This window comes from Lemur catta, chromosome 7 (assembly GCF_020740605.2).
Source record: "Lemur catta isolate mLemCat1 chromosome 7, mLemCat1.pri, whole genome shotgun sequence".
NCBI lineage: Eukaryota > Metazoa > Chordata > Mammalia > Primates > Lemuridae > Lemur > Lemur catta.
In genome coordinates this window covers 107,376,564-107,398,463 of record NC_059134.1, presented here as the reverse complement: position 1 = coordinate 107,398,463, position 21,900 = coordinate 107,376,564, and the positions used below count along the sequence as shown (strand labels likewise).

Here is a 21,900-nt window from a genome sequence, read left to right as displayed (position 1 = left end):
CAGTGTCCCTCTGGCAACTGAGTATGCCATAGGGACAATAGTGGGGCCACGCACCTTGGGTGGGGCCCGGGCCAGTTTAGCCACAAGGGTTTGTGACAGGAGTTGAGCTCAGAGCTGACAGCCGGGACATGGGCCAGGGAGGGGCAGAGGGAGGGGCGGCCCCAGCTGTGGGCCCAGCACTTGGCACCCTGCCCATGTCCCCCCGAAGTCAGCGCTTGGTGCAGAGAGGTGTATATGCCACACAGGATGGTGACAGCCAGGGGGACCGAGTGTGCCCCCAGGGTGATAGGGAATGGGTAGGTCCCTGGAGGTGGCAGGAGTGAGCTGGAACTGGAGATTGTGAGGTGTGGTTTGGGGGATCAGATGCCCCAGAGCTAGTGCGGCTCCTGGGAGGTGCCCGTTGCCCCAAGCTGGACCCCCCAACCGTCATCCCTGTACTGGCCGTCCCCCCACAACCCTCCTCACTCTCTGGTTGTAAGAATCCTGTCTTTGAGGTAGTTTGATACATTTTGACCATTTCTCTAATTCTACACCTGACAACTGCTTTGCTTCTGCCGACCCACTTGGACAGGCAGGGTGCCTAGGAACAGAACGGGTGTGGGGACGGAGGGAGAGCAGAGCCCCACCTCTGGCACACCCCAGGGGAGGGGCTGAGACGGAGAGTCCGCAGTGAGGGGCTCAGGAATCTCCCAGGGGCCTCTGTGGCGCTTTCTGTGGCTCCTGTAATGGACTTCCTTAACCAGGGGTCCCGTGGCTCTGTCCCCTGCGGCAGCTGACCCAGGCCTGCGCTTTCCTGGCCAGCCCGGCAGGCACCAGGCTGCACTGGTGGGAGCATCCACGCCGTGTGGCACCTACGGAGTCTGCCTGGCGCCAGCAGGGAGAGCCGGCTGGGGACAGACCAGCGACACACACGAGACTGCTGCTCCCACTCTTTATTGAGATGCACCTGGAGCCCGGGCACCGCCGGAATGTGGATGACGGGGCCTGCGCCCCGCCTGGAGCACCAGGACCAGTGGGCGCCTCAGGGCAGCTGAGATCCAGCCCCTGCGCCCCACCCAGTGTCTGTGGGAGGCTGGGGACCACAGCCTGGCCGCCCCAGCCCGTGTGAACACTGCTCTGGAGGACACATGGATATAAAAAGTGCTGGTGGCCCCTCCCACCCCCAGCCTTGGGTACCGCAGCCAGCGCTTGGCCGCCCCTCCTGCCTGGTGCAGAGACCCCAGGGCCTTCCAGGGACAGGATTCCTGGGGGCTGCAGGCACCTGCTCAGAGCAGGTGCACCGAGAGCCCAGCCAGAGCGCAGCACCGAGTCCTGTGGTGGGAAAGGTGGGCGTGTGGCCATCTCCCGGGGGGTGGTGGCCTTTGGTAGAGAAGCGGCGAGGTGGCAGGCAGCCTAGGCACAGGACGTGTCCGCCTTGACCACCTGGCAGTACATGGTCATGGCAAAGGTCAGGCCCAAAATCTGTGGGGACAGGAGGGTGGGGCTGTTCAGGGAGCCACAGGCCACTGCCAAGGGGCCCCACGCCCAGCAGGTGCCCTGGCCCTGATGCACCTGGGCACAGGACACAGCGGGCAGAGTTCTGCACACCCCACCCCCAGCTCCTCAGTTTTGGTCATCACAGAGACGCCAGGGCCTAGAACACACCCCCGGAACTGCCAGTGGAGCCCAGGGTGGCCAAATTCTGCAGGAAAGAGGTCCCTAAGGGCTGAGCCCTAAAACCTCCAGGACCCCCCCCCCCAATGCCTGGGTGAGCAGGCCCTGCCCTGTGGGCTTCAGACCCTCCCAGGCCTAGACCTGCAGGAACCTGGCTGACCCCCCCCCACTCCCCCCGACCGTCTGCTGGGAGACAGCCACACTCGGCCCTCGGGGCAACCTGCCCACCCCTGCCCATCCCCTGCGGCCCTGCCTCTGTCCAGGACACTGGCTCCTTGCAGGGGAGCGTTCACTACCAGGCCCACCCGATCACGGCCCCCCAGGGGCGAGGCCTTTGCTGCTCTGCTGCCCCCCAGGGCACAGCCCTCGCAGCTCAGGTGTTGTACCTGCACCAGCGCCGTGCACAGCCCGAAGACGCCCACAGCCAGCAGGTTCTCCTGGAGCCACATCTTCACGGTCTCGTAACAGGGCTGGGGGAGAGCCGCGTCACCCAGGCTGGAGCCTTCCTGGCTCACAGCACCCACCCTCCAGGTCCCTGCAAACCCCCAGGGGGCGGGGTCTCGCTCACCGCTTTCCACCAGGTGCCGGGCGCGTGCAGCCCGCAGCTCTTGCTGAACTCCAGGCAGCAGGAGTCGGGCACGCGCGTGGCGTTGTACACCTCGAACCAGTCAGTGTAGTTGGAGACGCCGCAGCAGCGGAACTGGGGGGGGGGGGCAAGCACAGGTCTGGCGCTGGGGCTCGAGGGGGCAGGCAGGCCAGCCCGCGGCGGGGGTGCACCTGTGGCCCCGCCCACCCCGCCAGGCCACCCGCCTCACGTCGGTCTGGATGATGCTCCAGGCGTTGGTCAGGCCCACGTTGCCCTGCGTGCCGTACAGGTGCAGGCCCTTCTTCAGGTCTCGCTGGGCATACCTGTCAATCTGGGGGTGCGGCGGGGTCAGCAGGGCCCCCACTGTGCCGCCTCTCTCCAGCCCCCATCCGCCCCATGAAGTCACTGCCTGGCGCCACCCATCAAGCTGAGGGCACAGTCCAGGCCTGGTGTCTGCTCAAGAGGCCCTTCCCTGGCTTCCTCCTCAGGCTGGGGGAGGACCGTGGGGTCCTGGGGTACAGGGACGGGGAGAGCAGATATGTGTGCATCCACTTGTTAGCACAAACACGCGTCCCCGCCGTGAGCTGAGGGCCAGCAGCCGCGGCACCCAGGAGCGGTGAGCGTCCCCAGCCAGGCCTTGGTCTCTGCCTCCCCCTCCAGCGAGGACCAGGGCTCCTTAGAGAAGTGGCTGACCTGGGGCCCGGGCGGGGGTCCCACAAGGAGCCTGGAGCACCCCACGCGCCAGAGAGTCGGAAGTGCTGCCACAGGGAAGGTCCACTGACAGGCACGTCAGAGGGACGCAGGAGCCGAGCGGAGGAGCTCCCCGTGGCCACAGACGGAACAACGTGAGCAAAACTAACTACCAGATCGTGACCAGGGTGCACAACACAAACAGGCCCATCCTGATGTACGCAAGGCAGGACGGGAGATGAACGTCCCGATTGAATTCCAGACAACACGTGGGAAGGGCAGCGTGAGCGGGAGCAGCGGCTGGGACGCCGCGGGCTCCGTAAGGTGCTCACCGGAGGGCTGGGGGTCGGCCTGGCTGAGCACCCCTGGGTGTGGGGAGCCACAAACACACCCCCAGCGCTGCCGGCAACCCCTCGAGGCTGTGGGTAAGTGTGCGCCCACCGTGCCTAGGCCCCCTCCCATCTACACAGCCCCGGTGCTCACTGGGCAGGGGACAGGTCGCTGTACCTTGTCAGTGTAGGCGAAGAAGAGGACGGCGATGGTGGTCTCCAGCAGGAACACGAGCAGCAGCATCACGAAGAACTGCCGGGGGGACGAGCCTCGGTGACCCGGACCCTGGCCACTCCAGGCCCCACCACCCCCAAGCCTGACAGCATGTCAGGGGCCACGTGGTGCTGCCAGAAACCCCAGCCAGATCCTGGCACCTGGAAACACCCCCCCCCAGTGCCACCCCACCCTGCCAGGAACCCTCGGTCCCAGGTTTTGGGACAGTGGACATCGTATCTTGCTCAGCCTCTCAGCTTTGTGGCCTTGGGCTGGCCTGGACTCCCTCTGTCCCATCAGAGTGACCCAGGCACCCCCAAGTAAGGACCAGTCCCCATTCCTGAAGCCCCCAGCCCGTCAGCTGCACTGAGGATGCCTTGGCTGGGACGTTTGAGATGGGTCCCAAACGTCACATGGCCACGGGAGGCAGAGCACACCCGAGTGTGCGTCACTCCAGTGCCTGCCCACTTGTGTGGTGGGGCGGGACTGGACCACAGTGCCCCCCCAACTCCCAAGTCACACCCCGCAGGGCAGCTGGGGTGCCAGTGCCCCCTCAGGCGAGACCAAGGTGCCTGAGACAGCTGCAGGAAGCCTCCACCTCTGACCCCACAGACCTCACCCTCCAGGCAGCACCCCGATACCGAGCACCAAGGCACAGCCCCAAACCCACCCTGGGTGCCCCTGGCCAGCTGAGGGGGAGAGGCAGCCTTCCTAGCCTGTCCTTCCACGTGGTCACTGACACCCCCAAAGAGGCAGGGAGGCGTGGACAGGGTGGGCATGAGTGGGGCGGGCCCAGGGGCAGGCATCATCCCTCGCCCCGACCTCGTCTCTGTTGAGACTGGGCTCCGGATGCTGAGCCAGCCCTTGGGCAGAGGGTGCTGGGCTCCTGTGGGGGCCACACTGCAGCCTCCTCCACTGTCCCAGGAGCCCTGAGCCCAGCAGGGCTTCTACAGACCCCACTGTGCCCTGCGTTCCCCCCACTGCCTCCACGGGGTGCCCAGCCCCAGCCGGGAACATCTTCCTGAACGTGCTGGACTCCACGAAGGCTGACAGATGGGGGCGTGGAGGGGCGTGGGTTGGCTCCACCAGGGCCGGGACCTGAGGAAGGCCCCTCAGACAAGGGGACCCCTTACAGCCTCAGGACTTAGGATGTGAGCAGGTGTCCAGCCCACCCCAGGCCTCAGCTGGGCTCACTCAGGAATCCTTCCCCTTTTTAATTACACGTGATTAGCGTTTCTCAGGAGGGGAAACTTCCCTGCCCACAGATCCATCCCTGAGGCGTGGCTGGGCTGCCAGGCTCTCAGCAGAGGGTCCTGGGGGGCTGAGAGGTCAGGCCCATGGCGGGGCTGGAGGTGGTCAGGGATGAGGCTTGGAGAGAACAAGCCCAGTAGTGGCTGCACACGTGTGTGCACACATGTATGGGGTGTGCCTCTGTTCACGTGCGGCCACGGCCTGTCAAGGGAGGCCCCCATCAAGCTGCAGCATGTTCTCTTGGGTGAGTAGCCCCCGAGCCCAACCTGGCCTGAAGGACCCAGCAAGGCCCCCCAGGGCTGCTCCAGGCCCTCGGACCCTCTGCCCCAGCGTGGTCCTCCTGTCCCTCCAGGCCAGGCCCCCGAGGTGGGGCCCCCCGTGTCAGGGGGACCTCAGCGGCCAAGGCCTGGGGAGCCACTGGAGCCCCCACCTGGCGCTGCCCCGCGATGCCCGCACAGGCCCCGCCGGCACTCACCGTGAGCAGGAGGCACTTGTTCTCCTTGATGGCCCCAATGCAGCCCACAAAGCCTATGGCCATGACGAAGGCGCCGGTGACAATGAGCAGGTTGGCGGCCGACAGGGAGGGGAAGGAGGAGGACAGGGTGGCGAAGTTCCCCTGCGTGGCGGCCAGCCAGATGCCAACGCCCAGCACACCGCAGCCTCCCAGCTGGAAGCACAGCAGGAGAGAGGCCGCGTGAGGCAGGGTCACAGGCTCCGCCCCTGGCACAGCCCAGCCCACCCCAAGGCTGTGCCGTCCTCAGCCGAGCCCCAGCCACCCAGAGCCCCACTAAATGCCCGCAGCAGCGCGCGGCTGTCCAGGGCGGGCCCCCGGCCCATCCTCACCTGCCCTGCCAGCCTCCCAGGACAGGAATCCTATGGGGTCACCAGGGCTGGGCGCCCCACCCTGGGCAGGTACCCCCGACCCACAGTGCTGGGGTGCCGGCCCCTGCCTGAGATGACCCTGATGTTGAGGCAGCCCACGGGGGGCCAGTGCCTCCCCAGAATGCCACCCCCCCCAGGAAGTGTCCGCCCACCCCCTTGCCTGGAGCAGAGGGCCTGGGTCTCCTCTAGCCCCCAGGGCGCAGCCTGTACCCCCCCGACACTGCCCCCCAGGTCTGCCCACTGGACAGATGCCCCGGACCGTGCCGTCTGCTGCCCCTGCCCCCTCATTCCCAAGCCGGGCTTCTTGGCAGGTGGTCCTGGGGATCCCAAACACCAGACCCCAGGTGTCTGCCTTCCACGCTGCGGCATCCCTGCCTGCACCCCCGTCGCCCCAGGCAAGGGAGCCCTGATGCCCTCACACCTGTGCTCGTAATTAATCAGGGTTCATCTCAACCACGTTGGCACTGGTGGGACAGGAGGGTCTCGAGGGAGCACCTGCTCAGAGCCCCCTCCCCACGGGGCCTTCCAGGACGTGGCCTTCGCTGCATTTCACAGCTGCTCATCGTAGTGAAAATCAGTGGGAACGGGAGTGGGGGGGAAGGGAAGGGGCAGTGGATCTGAGGGCTCACGGCCTCTCGTGGTGGACGTCTATCTAGTCTCGGGGAGCAGGGCTCAGCCCAGCTGGCTGGTGGGGGTTGTGGCTCTGGCCCCTCATTCCTCAGACTCCGAGGCTGTGAGCTCCAGGTCACTCCGGGATGACATGGGAGGGTGTGTTCCTGCCCCGGGGTGGGGGACAGGCAGCCCCTGGGGGCCTCTGCCCCACTCAGGAGGAGTGGACAGGACATGAGTGTGGACTGGTAAAGTGGCCCCTCTACTCTGTGGAGCTCCCGGACTTGAGGAAATGGCGTCCGCCCACATCACCCCACAAAAGCTTCCTGAGCCCCAGTGGCCAAACTCACACCCATTTTCCAGAGAAACTAGGGCTGGGAGATGGGCCGCCGGTAGCCCCCATCCCACCACCCCGGGCCTGGCTAGACCAGGCCCAAGGCCTCAGCCCACACAGGGACCCCCCCAGACTCAGGCAGGCCCAAGAGCCTGCCCCAGGAGGCCTGGTGACACTCCCAGGTGCACGCGCGCACACCCCTCCCCAGCCCAGGGCACTGGCCGGGGAGAGCCAGCCAGCAGGACTGCCATGGCAGGCGCCCAGCCCAAGGCCAGGAGCAGCCACAGGCGCCCAGGGGTGCAGGCTCGGGCCTCTGCTGGTGTTGGGGGTCCTTCAAGGCCCCTCAGGGCCAAGCCCTGCAGAGCAGGAAAATCCCCCCACCCAGCACACCTGAGAGCCCCCACCTGCCCAGTCCCTCCTGGGGTGAATGCAGGCTCTGTCCTGCCGGGGCTTCCCACGGAAGGCCAGCATCTCTGCTTAACAGCTAGAAACAAGACATTTCTGGAGCTTGGGGCTCACGGCCCGCCCTGGGAAGCTTTGCCGAGCCGAGACACCCAGAGCCCAGGGCCTCTCCCAGGGCACAGGGAATGGGGGCTGGGGAGAAATGGACAGATTGGGCACAGAGGGGTCAGCCCCTGTGCTCTGGGCACCAGGATGGGGGGCACCCTGATGCAGGGCTGACTTGCCCCCACTCTGACCGCACGGCCCTGTGGCTCCCCGAGGGGCTGCCCTGGAGCTGACAGGGGCCTCAGCACAGCGCCCAGCCTGGGGTGGCTTCTGAGCAACCCCGGCCCAGAGGCAAGGGGCACACCCAGGAGACCTGGCAAGGGCGTGGAGGTGGGAGTGGGCACAGCCCGAGGAGGGCGGCCTGGGACTCGCCAGGGCAGGGGTGCACCCGGGGTATGGCGAGCTGGAGCGTGGTGTGCCTGAGTGTGCAGAACCAGGGTCTGTCCCCCTGGGAGAGCTGGGCTTGGAGCACAGCTGCAGGGCAGGGCAGGGCAGGGGTCTGCCAGCGCTAGAGACGCCTTCCTGTGGGACCAGGGCCCCTGCCATGGGACGTACACAGTGCTGACCCCAGCCAGGGCCGCTAGGAGGAGCTGAGGGGCTCCCCATGGCCTCTGGCAGTTCCCAGGTCTCAGGGAACCTTCCAGAACCCGGGGGGTGGCTCGGGGGAAGTGGAGGAGCAGACAGGACACACACATGGCCCTGCCCTGTTGCTGCCCCTAGGACTGGGGACGTGGGGCCCTGGGTCACAATCACCGAGGGGGGGCTCCCTCCCAGCTCTGTGTCTGCCCCACATAAGAGGCCCCAGGAAATGGCCGCCTGCCGGAGTGACCCCAGGCACAATGCCCCGCTAACAGCATGTCCTGCCCTTGAGGAACCAAGCAGCCCCTTGCGGGTCATACCTCGGGGCTGAGCGACCAGGCCAGGTGATGGCAGGTCCCTCAGCAGAGAGGAGGTGCCGGTTCAACAGGGAAAATTATCATTTAAAAGCCAGACTGCCCGAGCTGTCCACCTCTGCCTTCCAAGGACAGCGGACTGCTCAAGTCAGCAGGAAAATGAGCCGTTCTGAGTTCCCCTCGCCCCACAGGGACCCGTGAAGGACTCGGGGAGGATGCCACGCGAAGTGGCTGGCGCCAGGCCTGGGCTAGGGGACGAACACCCTGGGGGAAGGAGCCCTGCACCCCAACCCCAAGCCCCATCCCCTTCCACAACTGCCCCAGCCTGGTGGGAACTTACTTCCCTAAAGAACACTCCAGGAAACATCCTCACCTCCTCCCCCACCTGCTCACTGCCACCAGGCGGGCACCATCACAAGCACTGAGACAGACTCCACCAGCCCACGCCATCACAGACGCCCTGCACCGTCACAGGCAAGCCCACGGTCACGGGCTCGCCTCGAGACCCGGCACTCCCCTCCAGCCCTAAGGCTGCCCCGTGCCTGCAGACCCCATGGGCCCGTCCCTGCACACGCTCAGACACACCAGCACTAAAGAACGCATGCACGTTGTTAATAAAATGACCCGTAATTTTGAAAATGTTTCTATGTATGCAGCTTTTGAAACATTTTGGCAGGAAAATTACAGCCTCAAAGTGCAAGAGAAAATGGGCCCCATTAGCCAAAACATCCAAAGGCAGGGTAAGCAGGGCTGAGGCCCCGGGAGGGCAGGAGCACCAGGTCCCTCCCCAGTCAAACTCAGCCCAGGCGGCAACACCTGGGGGGCTGGGGTGGGCCCCAGCCCAGCACCGTGTGGGACCGTCTTCTGGCTGGTGTCAGCCCAGCCCTACTCGGCACCCGCCCACCTTGACCTTCAGCAGCGACTGTGGGCTCTACCCAAGACTGAGCCAACGATGGCCAAGAGGCTCAGTCACCCCTGGCACCCAGCCCTGCCATGTGGCAGGTGCTGCTGACGCCCTTTTACCTCCCCCTCCTCTGCCCTTGCTGTTCTTGTCTGTGGGTTTTGGGGTTGACTGTGGCGTGTGCTCCCCTCCCGGCCAGGGGGGCAGTGCTGGCTGGCCCTCTGCCCACTGCCCCTCCAGTCACAGGCTAGTGGCAGATGGCCAGGCAGCTGGCCCAGTCCTTGGAACAGGGTGGAGGGCTGGGTTCCCGCTCAGGCCAAGGCTGTGCGTGGAGGAAATGTCCCCATCTTGGCTGGGATGTTGGTTACCAGGTATGAAGAGCCTGTCACTTAAAATCTGTGTAATTGGCTGTCATTTTTCTTTTTCTTTTTCTTTTTTTTTTCTTTTTTTAAGAGACAGGGTCTCACTCTGTCGTCTAGGCTGGACTGCAGTGGCACAATCAGCTCACTGCAGCCTCGACTCCTGGGCTCAAGCGATCCTCCTGCCTCAGCTTCCCGAGTAGCAGGGACTACAGGTGCACGCCACCACACCTGGCTAATTTTCTTCTTACTTTTTGTAGAATTGGGTCTCACTGTGTTGCTCAGGCTGGTCTTACACTCCTGGCCTTAAGTGACCCTCCCGCCTCAGCCTCCCCAAGTGCTAGGATTACAGGCATGCGCCACCGTGCCGGCCCTGACTTGTTTTCTTAGCCAGCCCTGAGCAACTGCACTTGCGGGAAGTGGTCAAGACACCAGATCCTTACATCACCCTCCTTGTCCACTCGCCCCGACCCTGGGGCTCTCCAGGTGCCCCCAGGCTCACAGATGAGGAGACTGGCCACGCCCACTGACCAAGGACCCACTGAAGCCAGAGTCCACGGCAGGGAGAGCAGAGTGGCCCTCACCAGCAGTTCACCCCTCCCAGGGCAGGAGAGCTGGGTCTTGCAGGGTGAGTAGGAGTTTGTGGGAGGGGCGAGGGGCATCCAGAGGAGAGACAGTGGAGGAGGCGGAGGGCCAGGGCCAGGGCCTCACTTTGGGCAGGTGCAGCTGGGACCCCACACCTACCACATGCACTCACTCCCCCTTCCCGAGCACAGGCCTCCTGGCCTCTCCGCCTGTCCCCTGCAGCCCTTAGCAGCTGAGGCCATGTCTCTGTCCCAGACAGAGCCCTCTACTTTTGTTCTGTATCTAGAAAGTTCTCTCCACACAGAGGCTCGCCTGCCCTGCCACCACACTGGACTCTGGGAATGCACAGAGGCCCCATGGAGCCCCGTCTGGGTCACCAGGTGGACAGAGCCGCCTGGGGCCCACAGCTGGGCAGGCAGGGTCCCCGGACCAACCGCTGCCACCCCCAACCCATCAGAGGAGCCATGAATTCCCCAAGGAGCAGACGCACGGTGGCTTATGCAGAAATGGACTTGTGTGTTTGCTGCCGTCCCCACCAAGAACACCCAGGATGCTAAAGTCACCAAAGGAGGCCCCGGGAGCTGGATGCATGGCCCTTGGCCACCCTCGGGGTCCCCTCCTCCTCTGCCATATCAGAGCGCCCTGCCCGGAGACCAGTGGCAGGCAGCCTGGGCATGGCCGTCGGACGTCGTCGTAGCTCATCAAAGGGAAAGAAAGCCAAGGGCCTAACCTGCACCTCTCCCAGCAAGTCGCCAGCAATGCCGGAGCAGAGGCCGGAGCACTGCCAGGACCTGCCCTGGGGGTGAGGGAGGGGGCGCTGAGGCTGCAGCACCCCCACACCCGCTGGGCAGGGCCAGGACAGCCCCTCAGTCCCCTCCTGGCAGGGCAGGGGGAGGCAGGGTTTGGGCCCTGGACACCTGACTCTGACCCCACACCTCCTCCAGCCAGGCCTCTGCCCAGCTGGGGTCAGCAGGCTGGGTGGGAGCTGAGGGGGACTGCTCACCTCCTGTGCCAGCCCAATGTCAGGGGACCCTGACCCAGCACAGTGCCTTGTGGTGCAGACAAGGAAACTGAGGCCTGGGGAGGGCAGGACTTGCCCTGGGTCCCACCCCCGCTGCCCGGACAGGCCCCAAGCACTGAGCGCCTGGTGTGGGGTGGGAAGGAGACGGGGCAGCGTGGAGGGCTCGCCGGGCCAGGGCCCGGCCTGGGAGGAGACAGGCTGCTGGCTGGGGCCCAGGTGGGACAGTGGCCACGAGGGAGCCGCAGAAACAGCCTCCACCCAGATGCCCGTCCGGCAGGGGACAGGAGGGCAGGAAGAGCAGGCCTGTCCTCTCCATCCACCCCCGGGACCTCGATTCCATTATGGGAAGAGCTTTGCTGGCAGAGGCTGAGAGCAAGGGGGTGGGGACCCCTTACCCCTCCCCACCTCTGGCGGTCCTCTCACGGGCCCTACGCGGCCCTCTGCCACGAGGACAGGGCTCCCAAGGGACACCCAGCCCCACCACAGGGACCCTGGCCCTAACCTGGCCACCCCACCTGGGCATCAGCAGCTGCCCAGGGGAGCTGTGGCCACCTAGCAAGGACGCCGCTTGCCGAAGGAGGGCAGGGGTATCGGGGTCTTGGGATTGCGGCCCCGCCAGGTCTGCACGTCCGTCTGGGTTCCCCACCACCGGGACCAGGGCACGTGCCACCTACCCGTCCTGGCTGCCTCAGGACCCCTCCCACTCGACCCCAGGCTGGAGGCTCCGTGCAGACCCTCACTGGCAGTGCCCCCGTCCAGGGGCCCGCAAATTCAGCACATAAACAAGAGTCAGCTGACCTCTGGAGCTCCCCACCCCTCCCTCCCCCTTCCCCCAAGTAGGACCCTGAGGCCACCCTAGGCCCGGTCAGGGACCGTGGTCTCCACCAGGGGCCCAACCCTACAGTGAGGGGTGCTGGGGGGCTCTGGTCTCGGCCCAGAAAGAGGTCTCAGGAAGCCAGGTGTCAGGGGAGGCCTTGGGGAGGGTCTGCCTTTCAGAGAAAGGGGGCTCTGAGGGGAGTCCTGAGGCACAGGCAGGAGGGGTGCCAGGGTGAGCTGGGGGACAGGAGAGTGAAACCGAGGGGCAGCCTGATCAGGCAAGTGGGCAGAAGGGAGCTACAGAAAGACCACTGCACCCACCTCTGAGCAGGTGCACAGCATGGGCCCCCGATTCCCACACCCCCAACTTCTCCACCTGCCTGCAGGCTCACGTCCTGCCCACCTACTCCCTGGGCCAACCATACCCAACCCGTCTCCGGGAGCCACACCAGGACGGGCACAGCCCCCCGCCCAGCTCCCACCACTGCCCTCCCCACTGGCCAGGGCACCCCTGGAGGTCCAGCACCTGGCCCTGTAGGGTGAGGTCAGGACAGACACACGGGGGTCTTGAGGTCCAGCCAGTGGGGACCCTCTCCCACAGCCTCAGCCCCCACGGTTGGCTCCAGTGGGGAGACTGAGGCACCACGGAAAGTTCTGTCCTCTGGTCCCCCAATGTAACCCGGAAATGGACAGAAAAAAATCCCTCCTACGGTGGGGCAGACACCCCCTCAGCAAAGCAGCTGGGGCTGGGGGAGGGGTACACTGGCCCTGCCCTTCTAGCCCCAGCCTTGTCACCAGCAGGGACTCAGGGACAAGGTGAGGGTACCTGTCACCTCCACAAAGCCCCCACCCATCCACACCCCTGCCATGTGCTCTGCATGGTGGCTTCAAGCCCCAGCAGGCACCTGGGCAGGGCTGGGCCCCCTGCTCTAGCCCTCCGGTCTCAGACCCCCATCAGACACCAGGCTGGGGTTGGGGGGTGCTGGCAGCGGGGGCTGCAGTTTGCTGGGCTGGGAGTGTAATTAGATAATAAAAAGCACGTGAATTTTCCAGCCTAGGAGGGGGTCCCAAGGCTTCCTGAATTGTTCTTTTCCGGTTGAGGGGGTCAGCCGCCACCATCCGCCGCCATCCGCCACAGGGGTCATGGAGTGTGTCTGCCCCGCAGTGGGCAGGGCAGCTTCTTCAGGGCCCTTGGGGCAGAGCGAGTTCTGCCTGGGGACCCGTGAGGCTGGGCTGCTCTCAGGGCAGACAGGCCCCCTGGAGGCCCCGCCTCCTCTTCCCTGAAGGCAGGTGTCCAGGTCATAGAAGAGAGCAGGTGGACAGAGAAGCAGGACCTGCCCACCTCCCAGGAACTGCCCCTATGTGCAGTGTCCCCCCCCCGTCATTCTGTCACCTACCACACCCCCACCATCACAGCGACATCCACCCACACACTGCCAATGCTTAGCACTAACTGCCCTGGTGCCTGCTGCCGCTGGCCAGCCACCCAAGCGGACATTCACCTCTTCCCATGCCCCGGCCATGGCTCCAGCCCGCATCCACCTCCGCTGCCCGCCCCCAGCCTCCAGGGCACCCTCGAGGCCTGGTCCTGGGCCTCGGCCCTCCCCGGAACCTCTAGCAGAGAACAGACCCTTGGGGCGGCCTCTTCTGGAGGCGGACACCTGGGGCAGGAACCTCCTTGGGTCATCCCCCACAGGCAGCCCAGGCTGTCTGTCCCTCCCAGGGACCTCCAGCCCTACCCAAGGTGCAGAGAGAAAAGCCAGGGACCAGCAGCGAAGGAAAGAGCAGGAAGGTGGCCCAGGGTTTCTGGGCTTTTGGCCTTGACTAGGTCACAGGCAAGTGAGCATCCCTCTGAAGTCCACTGCCCAGGCAGGAGCTGAAGCCGCGCCCCTGTGCGCCCAGTTGCAGGAGAGTTGGCTCGGGAATCAAGACCAGAGACAGAATGACCTTGGCATCATTTCTCCACCAAGCCTCCCCTGGCCCAGCCAGTGAAGCCCAGCCCGGCCCAGGTAATCAGAGGTCGCCCCCAACTCCAGCCCGGCCCCCCTGAGGGTCCAGGGACGGACAGGGTCCAGGTCGCACCAGGCTTGCTCCACCTTGGCCAGGTGTGAGACCTGTTACGGGGCGGGGTGGGGGCGGTGGGGTGGACACTGTCCTCGCCGCCCCTCAGCTCTGCTCCGCCCAGCACACAAGCCGCACCGGACACCCCCGCCCCAAGGCCGAGCAAACCCGAGCCACCCCGCCCACCTCCGCAGAAGTTAGGGGAGCTCTGGTAGGACCAGGAGGCGGGAAGCCAGGCGCCTCCCTGCAGGCACTCATGCCCCGAGTGTCGGGGCCCCACCCCATTCCCACAGGGGCCCTGCAGCCGGCTCCCCGCCGAGCCCCGGAGGTGGGTCCCTGGGTCAGCGCTCGCAGGGGCGCGGCGGGGGGCGGGGGCCACCCCCGCGGCTCGACCCCAAGCGCGGGACAGGCGCAGCGCCGGGGGTGGCCCTGTCCTGGGCGGCCCTGTCCCGAGCGCACATGCGCAAGAGAGGGGAGCGTGCGGGCCGGGCAGCCCCGGGGCAGAGGCCCGGGCGGGCACCCGCAGTAGCGGAAACCTCCGCCGCCAGCCCGGGCCCGAGCAGCGACCCTGGGTTCTCCGCGGCCCCGTCGACCCAACGCCCAGCCAGAGCGGCGACACCGGCGCCCCCAGACCCCGCTGCCGGCCCCGCCGCGACTCACCCAGAAGAGCAGGTTGAAGGCGAACATGAGGTACTTGACGCCCTGGAGGCAGCCGCGCGCCATGCTGCAGCGCTTCAGCTCTAGGAGGAAGATGAAGGAGAGGTCCAGGTAGAAGACCACGTACTTGTTGCCCTTGGGCGACGTGTAGCGTGCCTGGGCCGCCTTGGGGCCGGGGGTCGCGTGCAGGCCGCAGGAGGGACCCCCGCCGTCGCCCGCGCCCGCGCGCCCGCACAGGCTGCTGCAGCGGCGGAACGGGCCGCCGCGCGCGAAGCCCGAGCCCCTGCCCTCCGGCGACGGGCTGCGCCGGTACGTGGACTCGTCGGTGCTCGAGCGCCGCATCGCGCCCGCCGCTCAGCGCCCCGCGCCCGCCGCCCCGGCCCGCGCCATCCCGCCGGTTCCCTCCGGCCCCGCGCCCGCCCGTTCCCGCCCCGCAGTGGCAGCGGGCGCGGCTCCGCTCGGACCCGGCCGCGGGCCCCGGACACCTGCCCGCGGACCCGCGGCTGCCCCCGCCCCGCCCACCGCTGCCCGACCAATGCGAGGAGGCCCCGCCCCCGCGCGGACCCCCGCCAATGGCTCCGCTCTGCCCCGGCCGACCAATCGCAGCCCCGCAGCGACGCCCCCGCCCCGCCCCGGCCCCTCCGCCGGCGCTGGCCCGCCCCCCTCCACTGTCGCCGGCTGCGAGGGAAGACGCTGGCGGAGGGCAGGGGCTGGGGCCAGCGCCGGGGCTGAGGCCCGGGCAGCTCCCAGCCAGGGGACCTGCGCCCACGGTGCCTGGCCTGGACCCAGCCATCCGGGGAGCCTGGACCTCCGACCACGCAAACGATATGCAAAGCACTATGCAAAGGAAGGGGTGACCCAGTTGCTGTCTGGTGGCAACTTGGGGAGGTTCTGGCTTGGGGCGCTTTGGGGAACCCTAGGTCCCCGGGATGTTGGGTCACTCTGCAGGACATGGAGGGGGTGTCCGCAAGGTTTCCTGACTTTACAGGAGGATCCAGAACAGACACAGGAGTGCGAGAGTGGTCCCAAGCGACCCCCAGAGCCCGGTGGGAGGCTGGCAGCCCCACTGGGGCACACAGGGCTCCCAGGGCCCAAGTTGGCCTCCTGCCCCTGTGTGGCCTCCCTGGAGCAGGCCAAGGGCAGTCACATGCACCCCGCTGGTTAGATGCTCTACTGTCACCCTCTTGAACTTCTCAGTAATTTTTTTTTTTTTCTTGAGACAGAGTCTTGTTCTGTCACCCAGGCTAGAGTATAGTGGCGTGATCATAGCTCACTGCAGCCTCCATCTCCTGGGCTCAATCGATCCCCCTGCCTCAGCCTCCAGAGTAGATGGGACTACAGGTGCACACCACGTCAGGCTAATTTTTCTATTTTAAGTAAAGACGGGGTCTCACTCTTGCTCAGGCTGGTCTCAAACTCCTGAGCTCAAGTGATCCTCCTGTCTCAGCCTCCCAGAGTGCTGGGATTATAAGTGTGAGCCAACACGCCCAGCCAAATTTTTGGCAATTCTTCAACAAGAGGCCTAGAATTTCATTGTGGTCCAGCCCACACTGGAAGTCAACCTTTGAGAGACCTCACCTCCCTCCCAAACACATCCAAACGCACCAATGCACCTTGCACTCAGGGCTGTGCACACAGACACTAGCAGACACACACTAGCCCATCACCCTGGGTGTGCACAAGACGCCCACAATCAAAGCCGAGGGACAGATGCCCCGCCAGTACCCCCACAGCCCACCCCGATTCTCTGAAGCACCATCCCTCCCAAAGGGCTAGGGGTAGAAGGGCCCCCAGAGTGGGGGGCAGCGGCAGGTGGTCCAGATCCCCCCACCTGATCTGCAGCCCAGAGGCGGAGGGGAGCCCCAGGCCTGGGGTGAAGGGCCTTGGCAGGCACACACATGCCCTGCACCCTGGGCTCGGGGCTGTGCCAAAACCTCCCTGGTCACCAGAGCCATCAAGTGGACGTCCCATGGGATAGTCCCAGGAACTGAAGTCCAAAGGAAGAGGAGGTGGGGTAATGGAGGGGAGAGGAAGGGGGAGGAAGAGGAAGGGAGAGGAAGGGGGGAGGAAGACGGATGGGGAAGGGCCAGAGGAGGGCAGGAGGGGTAGGGGTGCCACCGGCAGGCTGCCCCGCGCTGCGGGTCCGGGCCCTCCCTAGGGCCAGGCTGGGAGCCCGGAGGTGGCAGGTCCCGGGCCTGAGACCCGGGCTCAGGGCGGCAGCCCTCTGCTGTCCCTGGTGGCGCCGAGGAGAACTGCAGCCACGGCCTTCTCTGGGTGGGGTGCAGCTTGCCTGAGCCCCCCAGTGCAGCAAGCCTGCTTGGAGGCCCCCTGCCACTCGAGACCAGCCTGGGGCTTCCCGTGGTCCCCCACCTTGTGCTTCCCCTGAGGGCTCTTTGGCGGGTCTGGGCCCCAGGGAAGAGTCAAAACAGTGACTGCGCACCAGGGGCCCAGCAGAGACCACCCCACAGCTCTGCCAAGAGAGCCTGTGGCACCGGCGGCCCCCGGAAACTTCTGGCACCCCCCCAAAAGCCCCTGGGCTGACTGAGCCACCTGGCGTGCCCAAGCCGACGGCAGACCCTCAGGCGCCCCTTCCTTCGGGGCGTGCTCACGAGAGGGCGAGAGCGGGGAGCAGGCACTCCGGACACGGGCAGGGCAGGAGCCACAGGGGCCCAGGGAGGACCAGGGCTGATGGCAGAAGTCCCACCCTGCCTTCCCTCAGAGAGGCCAGACCTGGAACCGAAAACAGCACCCTGCCACCTCACGCCATTGGTGGGGTCAGAGGTCAGCGTCAGGCAGACTCCACCGGGGGAGGTGGGCCTCCAGGGGTGCCTAAATAAGCCTGCTGCCCACTGCTCGTCCTTGCCCTCCCTGAAGACATGCTGGGCTGGGGGTGCTCCTGCCGGGAGCAGATTTGCTGGGCCGTGGCTAGAGGAGGCTCCCCTAGGTGGGGGCTCCCAGGGCGGCAGTGGGGTCACGCTGCCCGGGGCAGGGATGCATCCGGAGCCCCATCTCTCCTGCAGCCCAGGCGGATGAGGCTGGGAGGGGCAGGGGCAGCCCAGGGCTCCCCTGGAGTTGCTCATGGGTCTCAAGGCAGGTCTGGGATCCTGCGCTGAGCCCAGCGCCCAGATGCAGTCTGTGTCCCCAAAACCCCTGCACCTCTCCTGTCTACAAAAGCCTGCACACATCACCCCATGAGCAGATGAGCCTACTGGGATGAATCAGAAAACTCGTCCAAGGGAACAGGGCCGGTCAGGGTGAGGACTGGGCTCACTCTGAGTCTGGACTTCGCAAGTCCAGAATTCACACCAGGCTGTCCAGACCCAAAGAGGGGCCAGGCAAGGCCGGGCTGGCAGAGCTTGGCATGGGGAGGGTCTTTCCCCAACACCGTGGCCCCAAAGTCCAGCTCCTCACCCACAGGAGTCCCAGTGCCCCCCCAGGTGGGGCCCCAACGAGACATGCTCAGCGTCCAGTTGGCACGGCCCCTGGGCCGGGCACAGGTGAGACCCAGAGGCAGGCCCAGTGCCATCCCCACCGCACTGCCCAACCAGGCCATGACATACCTGCGCTTGCCACGGGAAGGAGGCCACGTGGTGCTCGGTGCCCCTGCAGGCTGGCAGGGACTGGGCGAGTGGTCGACGTGTCCAAGGCAGGGCTGAGCTCTGCGGTGGGAAAGACAGAGCCCTGGTTTCCACCCTCAGCCACACAGCTGCTCAGGGAGAGGTGTGGGGGCTGGCGTCCAGGGGACAGGGAACTCCCACGGGGCCAGGTCCCTACAGGGCAGAAGGGGCAGCGGGGGTGGAGAACACGTATGTTCAGAGATATATACTCACAGCACAGGGACACACAGAGACACACAGACATGCAGACATGTGGCACACACAGAGACACCCAGTCGTGTCTCCCGCAGGGGCCCCCGACCCTGAGACCAGCCTGGGTGTCCACTTCCCACAGGGTGCCCTGCAGCCCCACCTCACCCCTCCCTTCGGCCCAAGCTCAGAAAGTGGCCTCATGCCCTCCGCAGGGGGCCATAGGTGCTGACCCACAAGGCCCACCCATCTGTCCTGTCTCACCACCCGGGAATTGTAGCGGGGGGCGGGGGAAGCTCACCTGGGGGGGAGCTGAACTGGGGGCCGAAGGGGGCACCACCCTCTCGCCCCACCAGCTCAACCCCCAACGCCGCCCAACTGCCTGGCCTCTGAGACCAAGCCTGGGGGTGGGGCAAGTGGCCCTCTGGCAGCCCCAGGGCAGGAGGGGACCTGGAGGCTGCACACCCCACCCTGGCTGACTGAGGGCTCCAAGACACGTGGGCTGCTGGGGAAATGTGAGCCACAAGGAGGCCACGGACACCCACCTGGCCGGGCCAAGGTCCCACTCAAAAAGGGACCTCCCCAGACGCTGCAGCAGCTTGCCCACGGCCACTTGCGGCTGCCATCGCAGCCTGTGTGCACCGCCAGGCAGGGGCAGCCGGGGTGGCGAGCAGCTTGGAGACGGCCCACCATGGTCCCCCAGGCCGAGGCTGGGCGGGGATCTGAGGCAGGGAGGCCGGCCAACACAAACAGGCCCCGCCCGTTCACCATGGGGGAGGGGCACCGCAGACACCCAGGCCCCCGGCAGCCGGCACCCCCAGCCCCAACACACAGCCTGGGCGGGTTGGCCCCCTCCCTCCCAAGCCTGAGCCTCCCTCCCACTCCAGGGGAGGCAACCAAGGGCCCCCCCCACCTCTCCTGGGCCAATGAAGGCCAGGCTGGTGTCCTCCCCTGTCCCTCGGCAGCACCCTCAGGCCTTTCTCTGCGGGGGCTGTGGGGGCGGAGGGGCCCTTCCACCCGCCCAGGCTCCAGGAGCAGCCCAGCCTCAGGTGTCCACCCCACCGCAGCCCTGGCCCTAACCCCTGTCACCTGGACCCTACAGAACAGTCTCAGGGGCACGTCAGCCCAGGCAGTGGGATGGCAGGCAGGTGGTGGCCTTCCCAAATGCCACCAGAGGTGTGGGTCACTAGTTTCGGGCAAACACCACTGCCCACACTGCCAGGTCTCGAGGGCCACTCGGACAGTGCTGAACGCGTGTTGTCCGGGGCGCGGCAGGCGCTGGGGGTGTGTGTGCACCAGGGAGGTGTCCGGCACACGTGTCCGCAGCCCTCCACGGCATGCCCTCCGGGTGAACACACATCTGCGCCTGCCCAGCCAGAGGCACAGGAGTGGGGGGAGGCTGGGGAGAGGGGCCGTCACCACACCCCCTGGGGATGCAGACCCTCCTGGTGGGCAGCTTCTGGTCCCACCAGAGTTTTACAGATGGGGAAACTGAGGCTGTGATCCAAGACCAGGGTGCAAGGTCTGCTCAACCCCAGCCCAGTGCTCCACCCAGCTGCCCAGCGCCCTCCCCTCCCCCGTGGCTGGCCTATTTCCATGGCAACACCCAGGGTGGGAGGGGCTGGGCAACTGAAACTCCAGTCACGAGTTTCCCCTGTCCCCTTCCCTGAAGTGACCCCTTCAAGCGGGTTCCAAACCACATGTAAGAAAACTATCCCTCTCTTTGTGCTCCTCGACCCCAACCATAGGGGACTGGACGTCCCATTCTTGTGAAACCCCACCCGACGCTCCCAGAGCCCCAAGCCAGGCCCCACAGTCACTGCACACCCACCTACCCCTGCTCAGCAAACACGCGTGCAGGGGGGACAGGCCACCCAGGGCTGAGGCAGGGCTGACCTCTGAGGCTGCCCAAAGTCCTCAGGTCTAGCCTGCTCAGGGCAAAGGACAGGCCTGAGCCACAGCAGAGCCAGGGAGGAGCCCAGGGGCCTCCGTGCACATGTGGGGGGCTCTGTGGACATGCCAGGGGGGTGGAAGTCCACAGGGGTAGGCTTGAGTTCCCAGGGCCCTCCCGGGAAATCAGGGAGCACACACGCTCGGAATTCCAGGAATGTCAACTTGGCTCGGCCAGGTTTTGGGAGGGAGGCTCACTGCCCCAAGTCTCCCAGAGTAAACAACTCCTCCTGGCAGGAACAGGGGGGGACAGGCCCAGGGTCCCTCCTCCAGGAAGCCTTCAGCCCCCACCCGCTCCCAAGGGCCCACCCTCCTGACATCCTGGATCCCACGCCCCCGCCCCCTCACCTCCACAGCCACCAGCAGCCTGGGCAGCCAAGCCAGGTCTGACCCCAGGCCCCTGGCCAGGCCAGGGCAGGCTGTGTGTCCACTCAGCCTGAGGGGAGGGGGCAGGGAAGGGAAGTGGCCTGGTGTCTCGTGGCTCTGCACGTGGCTGGGTGGGGGACGGCTAATGCCCACGAGGAAGCTGTCCAGGGCCCGGGCCAGGGTGGGACCAAAAACCCCAGATGGACAGTGGCTCTGGCCAGCCCCACGAGACCCTTCATCCTCCTCCCCTGCAACTAGGGCAAAATTCCAGCATTTTCCCAGAGAGAGCAGTTAGCTGATGCCCAGGACCCAACACAGGCCGGCTCCTACCAGATGGCCCACAGCCCCAACCTGCCCTGAGCCCTCACAGATGCCACTTTGCAACACCCCAGCCCTCACAGCCCACAGCTCACCTCCTCCAAGGAGCCTTCCCTGCCTCTCCGTGCACTGACCCCACCCCTCCCATCTCCAGGGTCACCCACCAGCACAGTAAGAAGGGCGCCGGTGCCAGCCGCCCCACACCCCATCCCAGAGACACAAGCACCCCGTCCCTGAAGTCCCCGGAGGTCCCATCACCTCCAGGGGTCATCTGGTCCTGCAGGCACAGCCTTCAGGACTCTCCCCAAGGGTGCCCTTTGCCAAGATCACAAACCACGTCCTCCGGGACCTCCCTCCCGGGCCCTTGTGCCCGTGCCCGGAGGTGCATTTGAGCGCCGATGCCCCGATCGCGGGCCGGGATGGCGCGGACCCCCTTCCCCTTCCTGGAAGGAGCCGGAAGATCGCGGACAGGGGCGCAGAGAGGCGGTACAGGGCGAGCAGCCGCCGCCCCCATCCGTCCCCTGCCGTCGGGGCTACAGGTAAGTACCCGGCGGGGGCCGTTCCTGCGCGGCCCGAGCGCGGCGGGGGCCGGGGCGGCGCCCCGAGGGTCCGGGCCCGCGGCGAGCATGAAACGCCCCAAACTCGGCGGCAGAGCCCCCGGCACCCCGCGATCGGGGGCTCCAGGCGGAGACAGCGCGTTCCCGGCAGGGCCAGCAGGGGCGGCGGGAAGCCCGGCCGCGGCCGCCGGACCTCCGACAGCCCCTCCGTCCCGGCCCCGCGCGCATCGCCGCGCCCCCCGCCCGGCCCCCCACTTGTTGCTGCGTCTGTCTCGGGGCTCGAACTCGCGCGCCCCACCTCGCGTCCTGGCGCGGCCGGGCGGGGCGCGGGCGGCGGGCGGAGGGACCCGGGCCGCACCCCAGCGCGGCACCTACCTGGGCGCTGCCCGCCGCCCGCGCCGTCCGCTCCCCAGTGCGCTCCCGCCGCGCAGCTGTCAGTCAAGCGGACACGAGAATCGCGAACCGCCGGCGCCGCACTCTTACGGCCCCGCTCGGACGCCGTCGCGCCGGGACGTACCAAAGCGGCGGGCGGGGGGCGCCGTCTGCTCCCCCCGC

The 21,900-nt window shown here is 66.6% G+C and overlaps 1 protein-coding gene across 7 annotated transcripts; it reads right to left on the bottom strand.

Moving 5' to 3' along the window:
- Nucleotides 1-917: 917 nt before the first annotated feature.
- Nucleotides 918-21,825, bottom strand: TSPAN4 (tetraspanin 4). Of its 7 annotated transcripts, none has more exons than XM_045558551.1 (9): nucleotides 21,721-21,825; nucleotides 17,909-18,007; nucleotides 14,352-14,431; nucleotides 5,199-5,390; nucleotides 3,437-3,511; nucleotides 2,469-2,570; nucleotides 2,222-2,353; nucleotides 2,040-2,123; nucleotides 918-1,461 (listed from the first exon to the last, which is right to left on the bottom strand). In XM_045558551.1, exons 3-9 carry the CDS (start codon nucleotides 14,412-14,414, stop codon nucleotides 1,393-1,395), a joined length of 717 nt encoding a protein of 238 aa, XP_045414507.1. In that variant the 5' UTR covers nucleotides 14,415-14,431; nucleotides 17,909-18,007; nucleotides 21,721-21,825; the 3' UTR covers nucleotides 918-1,392. The 7 variants fall into 7 exon arrangements, with proteins under 7 accessions (XP_045414507.1, XP_045414505.1, XP_045414508.1 ...); XM_045558549.1 differs by having other exon boundaries at nucleotides 17,909-18,118; nucleotides 21,721-21,793; XM_045558552.1 differs by lacking the exon at nucleotides 21,721-21,825 and adding an exon at nucleotides 20,453-20,518.
- Between the last annotated feature and the right edge of the window lie 75 nt (nucleotides 21,826-21,900).

Excerpts from the sequence above, each read along its gene's own strand:
- TSPAN4 (XM_045558547.1), bottom strand. The coding sequence starts at position 18,847 with ATGGTGGGCCGTCTCCAAGCTGCTCGCCACCCCGGCTGCCCCTGCCTG. Across the intron at positions 18,119-18,699 it reads TGGGACCTTGGCCCGGCCAG|GGACCTGGCCCCGTGGGAGT; the intron begins GTGGGTGTCCGT and ends TCTGCCCTGTAG. Across the intron at positions 2,124-2,221 it reads CCGGCACCTGGTGGAAAGCG|CCCTGTTACGAGACCGTGAA; the intron begins GTGAGCGAGACC and ends GCTCTCCCCCAG.